The following is a 17,337-nucleotide window of genomic DNA, read 5'->3' on the forward strand; positions in this document are numbered from 1 at the left end:
GATGGCATAAATTCTCTTATCCCTTCCAACTTCATTCTTAAAGCAAATACTCATAAAAATTGTTTTACACTAAACTAGTTTATAACACTCACTAAATATTACTTTTTCGCTGTTATTATCATTACAGTTAATAATAGTTACGAAATGGTTTATACTAAATAAATAATTAAGACTTATTGAACGTCTACGGACAGCAAGAATTTACATCAGTTTCGAATAATATATCTACGATACTATGATTCTCGAGTACGATTTATTTTTGAAAAAGACAACTATAGTTTAACATAAGGATTTAATAATCTACCAACTTCGGATACAATAAAACTATGATCAAAGAACAAGTATTTCTCTACAAAAAAAATGTTTACGAATACACTGTTATGTATATTGTATTAATGTGTCTATACATATTCATAATTAATAAATGTATATAATTACACATCTACCGAAAAAGTTTTATTTTATTTTATTTTTATGTATATTGTAATTTTGCAGAGTTCTTTTATTGTATTTTTTTTTCAAGTATCATGATATTTATTGCGAAATATAATTATTTTTACATACATTTTCTGACGTAAGCCCTACTTATGTCTTTAAAAATTTTTTAAATATTTTTGGAGCTCGATAGAATCAGCAGCTTTAAAAAAAATTAGCCATTCCAAGAAAGTTGGTATTCCTTATTTAAGAAATATTTGTTCTAAGTCAAACATTAATAATTTCCATTATTTGAAAATTTTACAAACACGTTTAGAATATTCTATTTAGATTATTCTAGTTAGACTGTACAGACGTTTTAAACGATGATTTACTATATAATTGTGGTGAAATATGTTAAAATAATATTGGCATTGAATTTTATTCCGTAAACATATTTTTTGCGCCTCGAAAAGTTCTACTGCTATTTGATTTTCTGCGTTTACGGCAAATCAATTTTCCAACACTACTGTCAGTCGATAAATGTAACCTTTTAATTTACATGGTTTGTCGCAATAAGAGTAAACAATTAAGATCATACTTTTTTATCATGACTTTTTGAATGAATTCTTAAGTTTTATAAGGAGCTAAATGTTGCAGAACAATTTTTAAAACTGTAAACTTACTTTGTTAATCGTTTGCGAAATAGGATTAGTAATTTTATAGGGCACAGTATCTCGTTTCATTGCTGTTATTGGATTTAGAGGGAAGCTTGACTCCAAGACCAAGAAGTGTATCTTCCTTGGTTATCCGTCGGATCAAAAAGGATATAAACTGTGTGACGAGCAAACTGGCTACATCATAATAGCCAGAGATGTAAAATTTATTGAAAATCCATCCGTCCAGGACCATAACAAGCGTTTCTTTGATATAACTTTTAAAGAGTCTTCTAATACTTCTATTCCAGCGTTGGCTCCTGGACGTACCCCGCAAGGCTCATCTCAGTCTGTTGAAAATTAACCGCAAAACCCTTCCACAGCGACAGACCAGGCCACCTAGTCGCTATAAGGATTACTTTGTATACTTGGCGTCTCTCGACGACATTAACGTTTAAATAAGCTATAGAAAGTCCCAAAACTAAGCACTAGAGACAGGCCATGCACAGAGGAATGCAATGTATACATAACAACAAGGTTTGGACTTAAGAGGATTTACCTGCGTACAAGCAGTCTATAGATACGAGATGGATGTACAAGAAGAAAAAGGACCTATCTGGCAAAGCTATATATGAGGCTAAACTTGTTGCTCAAAGCTTTGCTAATGTACCAGGCACCAATTTTGATTTAACTTACGCACCGCTCTTCCAGTTTTCTACTCTGCGTTTGCTCTTGGCTGTCTTGACCCGTTCTATTATTTTTATACATCACATGGACATAGAGACAGCTTTCCTGCATGATCACATAGAAGAAGAGACATATCTTTAACAACCCGATATCTCTTTCGCAGTCAGCCTTCTAAGTAGATTTAACAAAAATTACTCGTCTACTCATTGAAACGCTGTCAAGCACATCCTTAAGTACTTGAAGGGTACTTATGATCCTAAATTAACATACCAAAGATCCAAGCCTCATGAAGCGTTAAAGGCATACTGCAATGCCAGCTGAGCACTGAATTTTAACGATCAGAGATTAGTTACCAGCAACGCATTTCTGCTAAAATCTAGTGCAATCAGTCGGAACACCAAGGCTCAGTCTAGTACGGCCCTCTCCAGCATAAAAGCCGCGTATTACTCACTATTATCAGTAGCTCAGGAAGCTTTATGGCTTCAAAGACTCACCCTAAAACTTGTGTTCGTGGAAGGGCCGTTACCGTCGCGAGCTAAAGCCCAGACCACATCGACGACAGATACAGGGAAAAGGATTAACGCGAGACTTGTAATTGTAAATTAACAGCAACATTTATTTTCAATCAATTGGTATACTATGTACAAGTGCGAACTGAGTGAAGCGTTCAACTCAGCCATGGCGCTTGCTTGGACTGACTAGTGCTACGCAGAGCACGGTGTATTTATATGCTTATATGTGAATGTTCGCGAATATTTCGTTTTGCAGATAACAACTATTAAATATATTATAACGTAGAAAAGTATAAATGTAGCACAGTCTCTATTGTTTTAATCCAAGTAGTAACGTATGAAACATAAGATATTTAATTCTAAGAAGCTCGCGAAGAAGTAACAGACATTCAAATATTACAGCAATTTCGCATAGCAATAAAATGTACAGTACATTTAAGCACAAGTTCACTTTAAAACTGAACATGCCGCCCACCTATTATGATTGAGCAAGGCGAAATCGGAATACAAAGTATATGAGTCACAATAATATACTTGCTTGTTAGACACTTTCACAACACGAACAATTATTCTTCCGATGACGGCACTACTATTTAAATATGCAATGGACCAGACAGCGTCCAGCAAAAAATGGTACACTGCGCCATAGGTGTCCCTGGAATTCCGATGCGTAGACCTTCTTGTAATATTCGAGGAAGTATGTCGGCACCCAGCAGTATTTCGATTTCCGACGGGCTTTCCCGAAAGTCGTCAGCCAAATTTAAACCTTGCAGGTATCTCCAGTCGCTTGACAGCTTGTGTACGCCAAGTCTATAATAACTGATCAACAATAGAATCAGTGCGTTGAAAGTGAGCGTTGATTTCTCGCTGATGATGGATGTAATGGTCAGTCGAGCTTGTCCGTGCACTTGTGGACCCTTGACGCCGCCGCCACCAGTGATCTCGCGAGTTGATGCTTGGTACGTTAGTTCAAGCTTTTTGATTAAGCTTTTTGCAACAAAAGATTGGTGTGAGCAATTATCGAGCACAGCACGTGCTACGTGCGTACGTCCATCAGGACCTTGCGTTTTTACCAGAGCAGTAGGTAAAAGTGTAGTGTTACCTGAAGATGCACTCCAGTTGCATGATGAACGATTACCTTTAGCGAGGGTTGCAGGCCAAGCTAAAGTTGCGAGATGCGTTGCAGTTGAAATATTACCATGCAGCATTGAATGATGCTTGTCATTGCAAGTTTGGCAACGCTTGAGAAATTTGCAGTTATCAAGCTTGTGCGCCCCAAGGCAATTGTAGCAAAGGCCCTTCACTTCAACTACCTGTTTGCGTTCTTGCGGTTCTTTAGCCTTGAATTCGATGCAGCGCAGGATGAAGTGTTCGCCTTGGCATAAGCGGCACTTCTCCGTAATTGTAGTGTGCGTGAAGGTTGAGCTGCTAGCTCCCTTGTCCTTCTTGCGGTTATGCTTGTCTATTGAAGATGCAACAATCTCGAGCATCGAGGTACGTTGCTCAATAAAGAGCTTGAGCGTAACAAATGTTGGTGGCTCGGTGGTGTTGCTAAGTGTAGATTCCCACTCTCTAAAAGTTCGAGCATCGAGCTTCCGGACAGTGAGATCGACCACCAGGTCGTCCCATTGAGCTGTGGGTCGTTTAAGTTGTTTGAGCGCGGCTAAGGCAATCACAGTGCCACTGAGCAATGCCTTAAGGTCGTGCGCTGATTCCGCAGTTACAACTGGCACTGAGAGAAGATCACGAGTTATTGCTGCTACCAGGCGTCTTGTGTTGGTGTAATGATCCTCAAGCATCCTCCATGCGGCCTCGAAATTGGCATCGATTACTTGCACGGTTCGCAACATTTCGGCAGCCTCACTCTGTTCGTGAGTTTTCAGCTATTGCAATTTCTCAACATTGCTTATGCGAGACTCACGTAACACAATGGCTGAAAACAAGTCTTTGAATTCGAGCCAGTCGCAGAAGTTGCCCGAAAATGTAGGCACCGGTACGGCAAGCAAACTTCTCGGTACTACAGGAACAGCGATTGGAGGTTTTTTTTTTTTTTTTGTGGAGGGAGGGGAAATGCATTGAGGCACACTGCAGGGACAGCGGTAGTGTGGGACTCGGTGGATTTTTTTTATTAGACCACCCATACCCATTAAAGCCCCCCCCCATGCCACGTGGCTTTTGATCCACCCCGGAACCGCGTTAGCATTACTTCAGGGTGGAGCCACCAGGGAGACCATCGCGTCTCACAGCATTAACGAGCTAACTCGCCACCATTTGTTAGACGTGCTGATGCTCTCGAGTCCTGAAAAGAACTCAGGGTCCCTGAGGACCAGCGCCTTGCCTAGCGCTTCATATTAGGCCGCCTACTTAGCCAGCACCACTATAAGCTTGATGCTTTCCCTTGCTGATAGGTAAAAAGTACCCAGCGCAGCGTGGTTCCACATAAGCCTGTCTTTCAACTCAAGGCCTTTTTGCCTTATTTTGATCCTGCTTGGGCCTTATCTCTGGCCTCTTTTAGGGCTCTTCTGAATAAAGGGAAGCTCCCGCTACCTGCTTCGTGCTTGTTGTCCATTGTTGGGCAAAGGAAACACCGTGCTGGGCCTCGACACTCTTTCTTCCAGTGGTTTGAGCTTCCACACCAAAAGCAAAGCTTTGATCTGTTTTCGTTTTTACAGTCACCTGAGACGTGTCCATATCCCAGGCATTTGTAACATCTTGTTACTTTAATTCTTCTTCGAATTCGGCAGCTTACAAAACCAACTCGTAACCTGCCTTCCTCTTCTACTTGTCTGGCAGTTGCTTCGTCCACCTTTATCAACGCCAGCCTCTGTCCCCTGGCATTTGGCTTTAAGAGAGCTACTTCTGGCTCCTGGCTCTGATGTTTAAAAGTCCTAGCAAAAGCCTCTTTGACCTCATCTTGTTCTACAATGGCATCCAGGTCTCGGACCTCTAGTGTCACTTTTCTTTTACTAATTTTGACAGTACCCTATCCGGCTACCGACTTTTCAATTTGCTGTGAGAATGCAGAAGCATTCTCCACACCTTTGGCCTTAATAAGTATGTCTCCTTTTCTTGTAGTGACAACATTTTGGACTGCCACATTAGCCTTATCAGGGTCAAAGTTTGCCTTCATCGTCCTTAGCACCTTTGTAAAGGTCTGCCCTTCAGCCTTCTTCACTACTACTGTTGTTGTTGGATCCACGTTTTTCTTCTGGCTTGTTTTGTCATTCAGGGGAATTTCTTCTTGTTTGCCACTCCCTGTCTTTTTTTTCTTTAAAGACATAGTATGCTGGCGTTTCTCAGGGCTGTCCGATGGACTCCTGTTTCTTTTACTTCGTTCTATTTCCTATAAGGCAGTTTTCAGGGTTCGTTTCTGTACATGCCGTCGGAAATTATCTCGCCTTTTTTCCCTCCACTGCAGGGATTCAAATGACGACTTCCAAGCGTTGGTATACAAATCTTCTTCAGTAAGACAGCCTTTTCTTAGCACTTCTGCCTCTTGTAGATGCTTAAGCGCCGCTTTGAGCCCATTTTTAACAGCATTCGATGTGTTGCCGTACTTATCGTTAATCAGTTGTAGCGTCTCTGTAATGTCATTCGTTGCTGATTGGACTTTATCAGCAACTTGCTGTCGCTTTACTCCAAGCCTAATGATACTTTCTTTTAAAGAGGCAAGCTTTTCCTGGGTCTGGTGGCTGAATACTGACACGTTGCTGTCCTCGGTGTCGTTAGTGCCTATACTCGACAGGCTTCCTCTTCGTCCTTTGTCCGTTAGAAAAGGCCATGGAACTTTTAGCAGTCCCTGTTGGCCATCAGACACGTCTTTGTGGCCCCCCCCCCCAGAATCCGTGGGGCCTGCGTCAGTCACCCGGGCTTTCACCAGATCGGAACTGCCGGCGGATTCCCTCAGAGAGGTTACCGCCTGGGGTACTTGTTTTACATTGACGTTCTTCATTTTAGCATCTTTTTAGTGTCGTACTGACCCACGAGGGCCAGCACTACCCTTTTTTTCCTAGAAATAAGTATTTGGAAGGGGTTAAAACCAGGGCAGCAGCCCTCTCTGTTACCAGAGAGAAGCACAAGCAGAGCCGGCCCATGCATTCACACCGATGGAGGCATGGGGCACTAGTCCCCCGTCCACATTGCCGCAGATACACACGCCAACGCCACACACGACTACCGATCCATGCCCCCGACCACCACCACAGAGAGCCACCCCAGCTGCCCATCGTCACCTCATATTTTGAGAGGATGCCCCTATCCTCCACCCTGGGAAGCACCTGGTATGGAGAAACTAGCGAAAACCCCACCCGGGATTGGAGAAGGTTGCGGCACTGGATCTGGAGGTAGCTTATGTAGCTCTATAGACATACCTGACGCTGATTTCAAGTAACCCTCCTCCGCAAGGCCATAGCAATCTGACTTGAAGTAATCAATCGCTGCTGTATCACCCGTGCACAGCACCAAAATCCGGAAGTGATTCTGCAGGAACTCATTCCAGTTAGCGCGTAACTGATCGAGGCGATTTTCTATTGCTTGTCGCGTAATGTTGTTCTGTCCAAGCTTGAGTAGATTATCGTACGCTCGAGATACTCTACCGAACAACTCTTGCTGGCGGATACCCAATTGATCTAGCGTTAGCGACATGCCTAAACTCTGTGCAGTAGTGTGTATAAATTCAAGGTGATAAACAAACCCGCCCGCTTTGGCCAAATCCTAGACGTGGGTAAGCTGCTTGTACTTGCAGCCGAAGAACACTTAACGAAAACTCAAGACTCTTAAGCTTGATCGACACTTTCACACTGTTTTAGGAACCACGCTCTGCTACCAAAAATGTTCGTGGAAGGGCCGTTACCGTCGCGAGCAAAAGCCCAGACCACGTCGACGACAGATACAGAGAAAAGGATTAACGCGAGACTTGTAATTGTAAATTAACAGCAACATTTATTTTCAATCAATTGGTATACTATGTACAAGTACGAACTGAGTGAAGCGTTCAACTCAGCCGTGGTGCTTGCTTGGACTGACTAGTGCTACGCAGAGCACGGGGTATTTATATGCTTATATGTGAATGTTCGCGAATATTTCGTTTTGCAGATAACAACTATTGAATATATTATAACGTAGAAAAGTATAAATGTAGCACAGTCTCTAGAGTATTGTTTTAATCCAAGTAGTAACGTATAAAACATAAGATATTCAATTCTAAGAAACTCGCGAATAAGTAACAGACATTTAAATATTACAGCAATTTCGCATAGCAACAAAATGTACAGTACATTTAAACACAAGTTCACTTTAAAACTGAACAACTTGGAATAGAGTGCGAGGATCCCGTTGTTGTACGTTGTGACAACAAAAGAGCGATATCTCTCCCAAGAATGCTAATTACAGCCAGCGCACTAAGCACATTAATACTTATTATAACTTTTTAAGAACAAAGAAGATTAACAACGAGAAAATCATCATCAAGTGCGTTCCATCGCCAAAGATGCTAGCAGACGGTTTGACCGAAAGTGTCAGTGTCAGTCACAAACGTAAATTCCAAAACGCCCCCTCAATAAAATATTTGTTGAATTACAAGAATGAAAATGAAATAAAAATGAGTATAATCGCTTTGACAATTTTTTGTTTCCAATAAAACTATAAGCGTTGTAATATTTTTTTTCTCAATAAAAATGAATAAAAATTAAATGATTTTATTGCAGAAGCTTTTACGGAAAAAATAAATTCTTTACTACTGAAAGCCTCACAATGTTTTTTCACTCGTTGAAGAATTAACGTTGAATTAATAACACTTGATCAGAGATTAGTAGGGAGATCGCTGACTGCCATGCTACGGAGTGTGCCCACTTTTTTCCAGTGGTTTGAGTGCCCCGCCGCGGCCAAGCGGCTGAATCAGTCACACATTTTTTTTTATCTGAGAAGCACGGTAGGGGTATGTGCCTATGAGGAAAGGAGTAAATTTGAGTGCAAATGTCCATATATGCGCATATCTTAGAGACACGTGGAAGAAGTATACTGAATGTGCGCCACGAGGAGAGGAGTGGAAATGTCGGCTATATAGCTATACAACTAAGCACACAGCCAAAGCAAGCGATGACACGAGTTTTTCTCTTTTGAGTCTTTTGACTCTGCAACCAAGAATATGGCATATATATTTAACTGACTTGCTCTCGCTCTGACTTGAATGTTCTATAAATCTTTTTTTATTAAATCGTGGAACTAAATGCTCAATAATAACATACACAGACTTATGATCTCAATACATTATTTTTTAATCCTCCGGTACTCTTAGCATTCCCAAATCCGTTTATGTTTTAGAAAAATATGTAGTTTCAACTATTTTTAAGGTTTTTAGTACAGCTTTAACCACTAATTTATTAATCTTACACATCCTAACTGCTGTGAGCTGTACGTCAAACTTTGGAGGATATCCATGAACATATGTGTCTTTTAAAAAGACTTTTTAGAGTAAAAGTCAAGAAAGAGCGTTTTTAGATTTTCGGGCAGAAGAAAGTCTTCTTAAACTAAAAGAAAAAGCCTGTTTATATAGAGGTACACTCGCACTAAGGTGTATTAAGCCGGCGTCAGTTAGTACAATTGAACCCAACGAAACATCGCCCAAGATTATTCACCGACGTTTTTGAGCTCTTATTTGCTCCTCACTCAACTCTCGGTTGGTCATGTACCTCTGTACGAATCCACACATTTATTCTATACTCGAGAGCAAAACGAGAAGCTCAACAAAAAGACATAAACACTCTTTTAACCAATTTGTTGACTTCTATTTTAAGGTAGCAATGTATATATTTTTGTAGATCAATTATATACTTACACACATAAATGTAGTACCAACTTAAAATCGGAGAAATAAAAATTAAAGGCTCTTTCTTATATTCAGTTTGAAAAGGCTTTTTACGCCTATTACTCTGGAAAGACTCTTTATTATGCTAACCTGACAAATTATTTAGAGTCAGGAATTGTGAGAACTAAAAAAGTGTTCTAACTAAAAATTTATCTATTAACGACAACCGAGTCTAGGTATATTTCTGCTAGCAAAAACTTCGATTGAGAGTTAAGAGGGATGTTGTAATATTTCATTGTTTTAAGAAATTTCTGAAAAAATTTGCATAGGTATGTTTCAGTATCATAAATAATATATTAAAATTTCGAACAGACTAGCTTCACCGTTTTTGAGAAATAAAATCGCGAATTTGGCCACTTATACACATGCTCTTATCAAGGACTTGTCGGAAAATACACGTTTTTACTTATTACTCTTAAAATTTTCTCTAAAAATCTTTTAAAAAACCACAGTATCAGGGTTTATTATAGTTAAAATAAGTATACAAAAATTGGGAAAGCCTCGCTTCACCATTTTTAAAATATAACAGTTTAAAGTCCAGTTATAATGTTACTAAAATACCTGTAGTGGTACAGTCTGAGACGAAAGCGAGGTTAATTTCTTGTTTTAACGTTTGTGTTTACTTTCCTGGGCATTTTTCTGTTCTATACATCTATATTTTCTATTATTTACCTGTTTCGTTAAGAATAATCATAACAAAGACATTTTTAATACGAAAATTCAATTTTGAAGTTGGCAGTACTACGACAACCCCTTAAAAAAGTATCAACATATACATTTGTAGTGCAAAATCTTTAAAAAATCTACAGTTTTCTGAGAAAATCAATCAATTATTGATTCTAGTTTTCCATTTTTTTTTTAAGATCGTGAAGTATTCAAACTATAGTTTCCTGTATTTAAGTGCCTACTTCCTTATGATAAATTAAGTAAGCTCTGATTCTCGAAAATTAATTTGTAGAACTATAAAAAAGGCATTTTAAAGTTTTTAAAGTTAAGCTACTCGTCGTGAGAGTTCCACGAGCTTTTTAATAAAAGCAACTCGTGTCACGTGGTTGAAGATACCGATAATACGACTGTGTTAATAAAACTACAAAAAAATTAGCTGCCTTGCGTTGTATGGCTAGAGGTGTTTTTCGATGGTCTATCTTATTAACTACAAACAATCGAATAAATTTATGGAAATCGTTGTGTGTTGCAGAAAAAGTAAAATTAATTGACTGATTGCGAGGATTAAAAGTGCAATTTTAATTGTGAAACTCTTATATTTTTTATAGTCATTAATATATGGAAATATATATAGTGCCATCTTCAAAACAGAGGAAAAAAAGTTTTTGTTAACTGTATATGATTTACGCGCTGTCAAAAAATTTTGGTAATTAATTCTGTAAAATTAAAATAACAATTCATTGTAGGTAAAAACGTTAATTATTTATACACAGTACAACTTTTTTTTAAATCCATACTCCAAGTTACAAGTGGTTGAAACTTTTATGTATTGAATAAAAAAGCTTTACTCGGTCTCTGTAAGACTAGTTAATCTAAAATACGCACTAATTATAAGGACTTATGAATTTGCTTTAATGTTTGAACATATATGTCGTACGAATTTTGTCAATGCAATAACCACAAGGTATTGATAAAGAATTCAAATATAAGCTAAAAAATATAATATATGTACGTAGATAAATATTCACGTATAATGGGATTTAAGATGTACTTTACTGGTAATAATGATATTTGATATAATCGTAGTAAAAGTATGAATTTTCGTCTGCCTTTGGCTAAATAAGATGTTTATAATTTCTTAAGAATTTTGAAATGCATAAATTATGTTCAAATCCTTAACAGTTATTTTAGTATTATAAAACTATGAAATGGCCTTGCTAACAAGAAGTATCAAAGTAACAATATTTATTTTGATGTATCTGAAAAAAAATGTTGACGATACACACATACAAACACACACACACACACACACACATATATAAATATATATATATATATATATATATATATATATATATATATATATATATATATATTAGTGGGGCTAACGCCCCCCTGCGCACACTGAGCGCCAACCCCCCAACTTCCGAATATTTTGTAAGAAATACATTTTTACAATTTTTGTGTATTTATTCTTATTTATTCTTAACTTTTTCAGTTACACAGTAAAGTAATTGCTGGAAAATGATGTATATTGGAATACGATAAATTTGACGTCACCACGTCAAATTTTTAGTGAGAATTTGTGATTGCTGATACATCAAGTTATCTTGAAACATTCAAGTTATTATCTGAAATAAAAAAACACGTAAACTTTTTAATAAAATCCAATATTCTATTCATGTTAATTAATGATATTAAACATACATTAAAATAGGAAAATGAAACGAACTAAATGAAGAAATAGTAGATGAAATTAGTAGTTATGTAGATGCTAGATATGTAAGTCCAATGGAAGCAGCTTGGAGACTTTAAGAATATCCAATTTGTGGTAGAAGTCATACAGTTGTAAATCAAGCTGTTCATCTTGAAAATAAGCGAAAACTCATATTTGAAGAAAATAATATCAAAAATGTAATAAAAAATTATCAAACACCCCTTACAGCTTGGTTTGAATTAAATAAAGTAGATGATTTTGCAAAATCACTATAATATGTTAACATTCCAGAACATTAAATTTTTGACAATAGAATTAAAATTTGGAAAAAAAGGAAAGTTACACTGAAAAATATTGCTATAGGTAGATTAAACATAGTATCTCCAAAAGATCATAAACGCTTTTTTTTAAAACTTATTTTAAATAAATTACATGGGGCTACATCGTTCGAAGACGTTAAAAAACATAATGAAATAACATATAAAAATTTCAGGGATACTGCAATTGCAATGGGTTTAATAGAACATGATTCTGAAATCAACAATAGTTTTAAAGAAGCCACAACAATTATGTTTCCATACCAGTTAAGACAATTTTTTGCTTGGTTTTTGATTTCAGAAAACATTCAAGGAGATAAAATATGGAATGAATATAAAATATATTTTACGGAAGACTTCGATAATGATAATAATAATTGTGCTCTTCTACATATTAATCAAATTTTGGTATCGAAAGGTAAATCATGTGAGTCTTTTAGTTTACCGACACTAACCATTAGAAACTATATAAATAATTGCAATATTGAGGAAATATCTTTCAGTAAAAAAATGTTTGATGTAATGTACACAAATTTAAATGAAGATCAAAGAAAAATTTTTAAAACTATTTGTGAACAAGATGAAAAAGTATACTTCATAGATGGTCCTGGTGGATCCGGAAAAGCCTACTTACATAAGACACTCATTCATTACTTTATTTCTAGAGGTAAAAATATTTTGTCAATGGCTTGGACAGAAATTTCATCTGTATTTCTACCAGAAGAAATGACCAGTCATAGAACTTTTCGTTTACCTCTAGAATTAAATAATATTAAAAGTGTATTTTTAGAATTTGAAACTGAAAAAAAAAAAATTAAGGAAAGTTGATTTAATAATATGGAACGAAGCTTCTATGATTCCGAAAAAAGCTTTAGAAATCGTTGATAGAACGTTGAGAGACTTGTGTAATACAAAACTTTGCTTTGGTGATAAATTAATAGTATTAGGAGGAGATTTTCGACAAATCCTTCCAGTTATAAAAAACGGTAATAGAACTATAATAATAGAAGAAACTATTAAATCATCATTTTTATGGAACTTCTTCAAAATTTTAAGATTACAAAATAATATCCGTTCTAGTAATAACGAATTTTCAAAATTATTGTAAAGAATTGGAGAAGGGGACATAGAAACATTTAATATTCCTAAATCCTGGATAACAGATGATATTTGTACCAACATATTTGGTAATTACAGCAACTGTTTTGACAATAACGTCATACTAACTTCACATAATGAATATACTTTTTTTTTAAACAATAAGATTTTAAGTAAATTACATGGGGAAACTAAAACTTATTACAGCATCGATACTGCAACATATAAATGTGTTGATAAATCAGATGATAATATTCATATAAATTTTCCCGTAGAAATGTTAAACAACATTCGTGAAGGCTTGCCACCTCATGAACTTAAATTAAAAATAGGTACAATAGTAAAGTTAATTTAAAATTTGAGTATATCAGACGGATTATGTTACAGTACACGATTGCGAATTACTAAATTACTGAAGTATAACGTAGAAGGCGAAATAGTGACGAAAGAAAAAATTGGTAATAAAGTTTTCATTCCAAGAATTACATTAAATACTGGAAATACTTCATTATTACCTTTTATTTTATATAGAAAACAATTCCCATTAGTTGTAGCATTTGCTATGACTATAAATAAGTCTTAAAGTCAAAATTTTGATAATGTGGGATTATACTTAACAAAACCTTTATTTTCTCATGGTCAATTATACGTGGCTTTATCAAGATGCAAAAATAAAAATGGAATATTTGTTCAAGTCGATAGAGAAAACAGTTTAGAGATTAAAAATATAGTTTGGAAAGAAATTTTTGAATATAATAATGTATTTAATATTCATAACATGATTCAATTATTATTTTTTTATGTATAGGTGAAATTTATTAACTAATAATACATATCATGAATGTATATCGTGTTCATCTATTATACCAATTTCAGCATTAATTTAAAACAAAATAGAAATGGACGTAAGTCTTCGTGGTTTCATCAGGCTTTATAAGATGACTCATAAAGTGATGCGAAACATTTCATTAACTTATATTAATGATACTCTAAATTTAACTTAAGTTCATGTACGTAAAAAGAAGAATTGTGTAATAAAGGACTATATAAGTGATGATGATATAATAATTATGCGCACCAATATATGTGTGTATATTATTTGGTTTCAAAATATTGTTAACTCCATATAAATTGGTTTTTAAACGTACTTAGTTGTATACATATTGATGTTTTGCGCAACAACCCCCTATCAATCAATTTATGACTTTAAATTTTTTCTTGACGATGAAATAAATCATGGCAATAAGACAGTTTTGTCTAAAGATAGGTAAAGACGGTGTGATTACGGTTAGGTTTCAAAAAAGTGGTGTGGGGAGGCGGTGGGGGCCATGAAAAAATTCGTTGGGGTCAGTGGGAGGGCCATAGGGGGTAGGTGGGGGAATGTGGGATGTTTTGAGAAAAAATACTATACAATATTTCCATGTGATTTGGTAGGAATGTGGTAATAGACTTTAACACATTGACAGGGCTGGCAAAATGCAACGTTACAAAATGCTAACAAAAAAAGTCAGCCCACCAAAAACTTTATGCTCACAAAGAAACCAAGGGATCCAGTAAATCGAAATACAATTGATTGTATTTAAGTTTAGCTGATTATAGTATTGTGCAGTAATCTGTATCTATTTGATTAAATATTAAAACATACATTTTTATTATCCCATGAAGCCAAATGTGGTTGAACCCCCCGGCTTGAATAAAGACTTATACCATACTTCTATACTATTCATATAATATGTTGTGGGGGGTCGGTGGGGGGCTGTGGGGGGTTTTGAGAAATACTACGAAATGTCAAAATAAGCAAGAAAATAACGGATTTTTACCTTATTTTGTGGGGGGTTGGTGGGGGGGTGGGGGGCGGTGGGGGGTTTGTGTGGAATGCCCCACTGAGTTAACTATATAATATAGGAATATATGTATATATGAAACATAAATAAAAGAAATGAAAACGAAATAATAAATCGAATTTAAAAAAAAAGAAAAAATCTACCCTGATGTGGATTTAAACCATTAAGTGCAAAACAATTCACGAACCAGCATAAGCCTAATCTTACTCAGCTATCCCAAGGAAACATGAATTTCCTTTCGAAGTCACATTTTTTCATGGATATTCTCCGGAGCTTGTCCTACAGTTTACAGCGGTAAGGATGTGTAAAATCAATAAATAAGTGGTTTAAGCTGTACTAAAAACCTTAAAAAATATTTAAAGCTGTACAGTTTTTAAAATCATAAGCGGATTTGGGAATGTTAAAGAGTACGGGAAAACTAAAAAATAATGTATTAAAATCAAAAGTCTGTGTATATAATTAATGAGCATTTGGTTCCACGAGTTAATAAAATAAGATTTATAGATAACATTAAAGCCAGAGTGAGAGCAAATAGCATATACTCGGTTGCAGAGTCAAAAGACTCAAAATAGAAAAACTCGTGTCATGGCTTTTGGCTGTGTGCTCAGCTATACAGCCGACATTTCTACTCCTCTCCTCGTAGGCGCACATTCGGTATACAGCTCCCACGCGTCTCCAAGATATGCGCCTATATGGACATTTTCACGCAAATCTACTCTTCTCCTCGTCGACGCATACCCCTACCGTGCTTTTTAAATAAAAAAAAATATGCACCTGGTTCGGCCACTTAGCTGCAGCGGGGCGCTCGAACCACTGAAAAAAAGCGGGCACACTCCATAGCATGGCAGTCAGCAATCTCCCTTCTAATCTCTGTTCAAGTGTTATTCTTTCAACGTTCATCCTTCAACGAGTGAAAAAATATTGTGATGCTTTTAGTAGTAAGGAATTTATTTTTTCCGTAAAAGCTTCTGCAATATAATTATTTAATTTTTATTTATTTTTATTGAGAAAAAAAATATTGCAACGCTTATAATTTTATTAGAAATAAAAAATTGTCAAAGTAATTATACTCATTTTTAATTCATTTTCATTCTTGTAATTCCACAAATATTTTATTGAGGGGGCGTTTTAAAATTTATATTTGTGTACAATAATATATTTGTTTGTATTGATGTATGTGGAAGAGTGATGGATGAGTCACAGTCGAGACGTGTAGTACATTAGTTGAGCCACGATGTCCAAGCGGGACAGTCGTTGAGTTAACACTTTTTTGCCATTAACATGTTATTAACAATTAATAATGGATTTGCAAAAATGTCTGCTTGACAGAAACTTTGATGACGAAAAGAATGGTACTTGAAAAATGTCTTGAAAAGCAACAAAAGCGGAGATATAAGCAAAAAACTAAACATAAAATTGGCTTTTTTTCATAAACTGTTAACTAAATGAACAAAGCCGACGTTTGATTTGGACAAAACCATTTTTTTTGTATTTCTGAAACAATTCTTAAGAAAAATAACCAATTTTTTCTCTACTGGAAAACATAAGATTAAAAAATTCTTCGGGCCACGGACTAATGTTATTAGCTCTAAGAAATGATGAAGAGATCAAAATGTTTTTATGATTGGTTGGTAAAAGACATCTTTCCGACCAACCGCTAAAATACCATTAATTAGCTTTAAATTTTTTATAGTTTGTACATTGAGTTCATTGATATCATCGTGATTAATTAATAGCTATTATTTCAAAGCGTAATTATTCTCCAAAGCACAAGAGTGAAGCTGTTCAAAAATATATTCTCAACATGTAATTCAGTGAAAGAATTATTACCTCTCAATAAATAAAAAATTGAAATATTAATCCTAAGACAAGGGCCTAGTTGAGGACTGATATTTGGAAAAATGTGATAAAGAAGATCTTTTGAACCAGATGTAAAGTCTGGCAGTTCAAGATTCATGCCATGTGTTAGTAATTTTTTTTTCTTTATTATTTCTTCGATTACTAATTTATAAGCATGAACAGCATTTCGATGGTCATCAGAATTGACATATTCGTCTTTTTCTCCCTTAAAAGTAATGTATTTTTATGTCTAACTGAAAATTTAAAGAAAACATTGTACATAAATATGTTCATAAATCATCTGCTGAATAAATGAACTTAACTAAACAAATTTAATGCGTATCCTTTATCTTTATCCTTGATATCTTTATCTCTACTATGATAATTTTTCTTCAAGACTTTAATAAATAATTGCTTAAGTTCAAATAATGTGCATATTAATAAAAAAACTTACAATTAAGTGATATACCTTTGCTTAGCATGAAAAAGGTATCAATTTAAGTAGCGGTAACAAAGTACCAATTCAGCCAAGCACTAGAAAAGGTACCAACTCGATCAAGTTTTATAACAGGTATTCTTGTGGACGTAAAAGTCTTAGGTGTTAGTGGTTTTAGGCAATTAAATTTCTGTTATTGATTTTTATTTATTTGATATAGAAAAATAAATGTTTGAATCTTTTGTATTCATAGAAATACTTGTTGTAGAGCTCAAGAATTTCAACG

The 17,337-nt window shown here is 35.4% G+C and overlaps 1 protein-coding gene across 1 annotated transcript; it reads right to left on the minus strand.

Annotated features, from left to right (window-relative positions):
• Nucleotides 1–2,862: 2,862 nt before the first annotated feature.
• On the minus strand, nucleotides 2,863–4,119 carry LOC149374104 (uncharacterized). Its single transcript, XM_089594445.1, has one exon. The coding sequence runs from the start codon at nucleotides 4,117–4,119 to the stop codon at nucleotides 2,863–2,865; it is 1,257 nt and encodes a 418-aa protein (XP_089450571.1).
• Nucleotides 4,120–17,337: the final 13,218 nt, after the last annotated feature.

This window comes from Copidosoma floridanum, unplaced genomic scaffold (assembly GCF_036245765.1).
Source record: "Copidosoma floridanum isolate Cflo_tuat_1 unplaced genomic scaffold, Cflo_Japanese_pri ptg000021l, whole genome shotgun sequence".
Classification (NCBI taxonomy): domain Eukaryota; kingdom Metazoa; phylum Arthropoda; class Insecta; order Hymenoptera; family Encyrtidae; genus Copidosoma; species Copidosoma floridanum.

What these genes read in the sequence shown, in the direction of transcription:
- LOC149374104 (XM_089594445.1), bottom strand. Translation starts at nt 4,119, where the DNA reads ATGTTGCGAACCGTGCAAGTAATCGATGCCAATTTCGAGGCCGCATGG.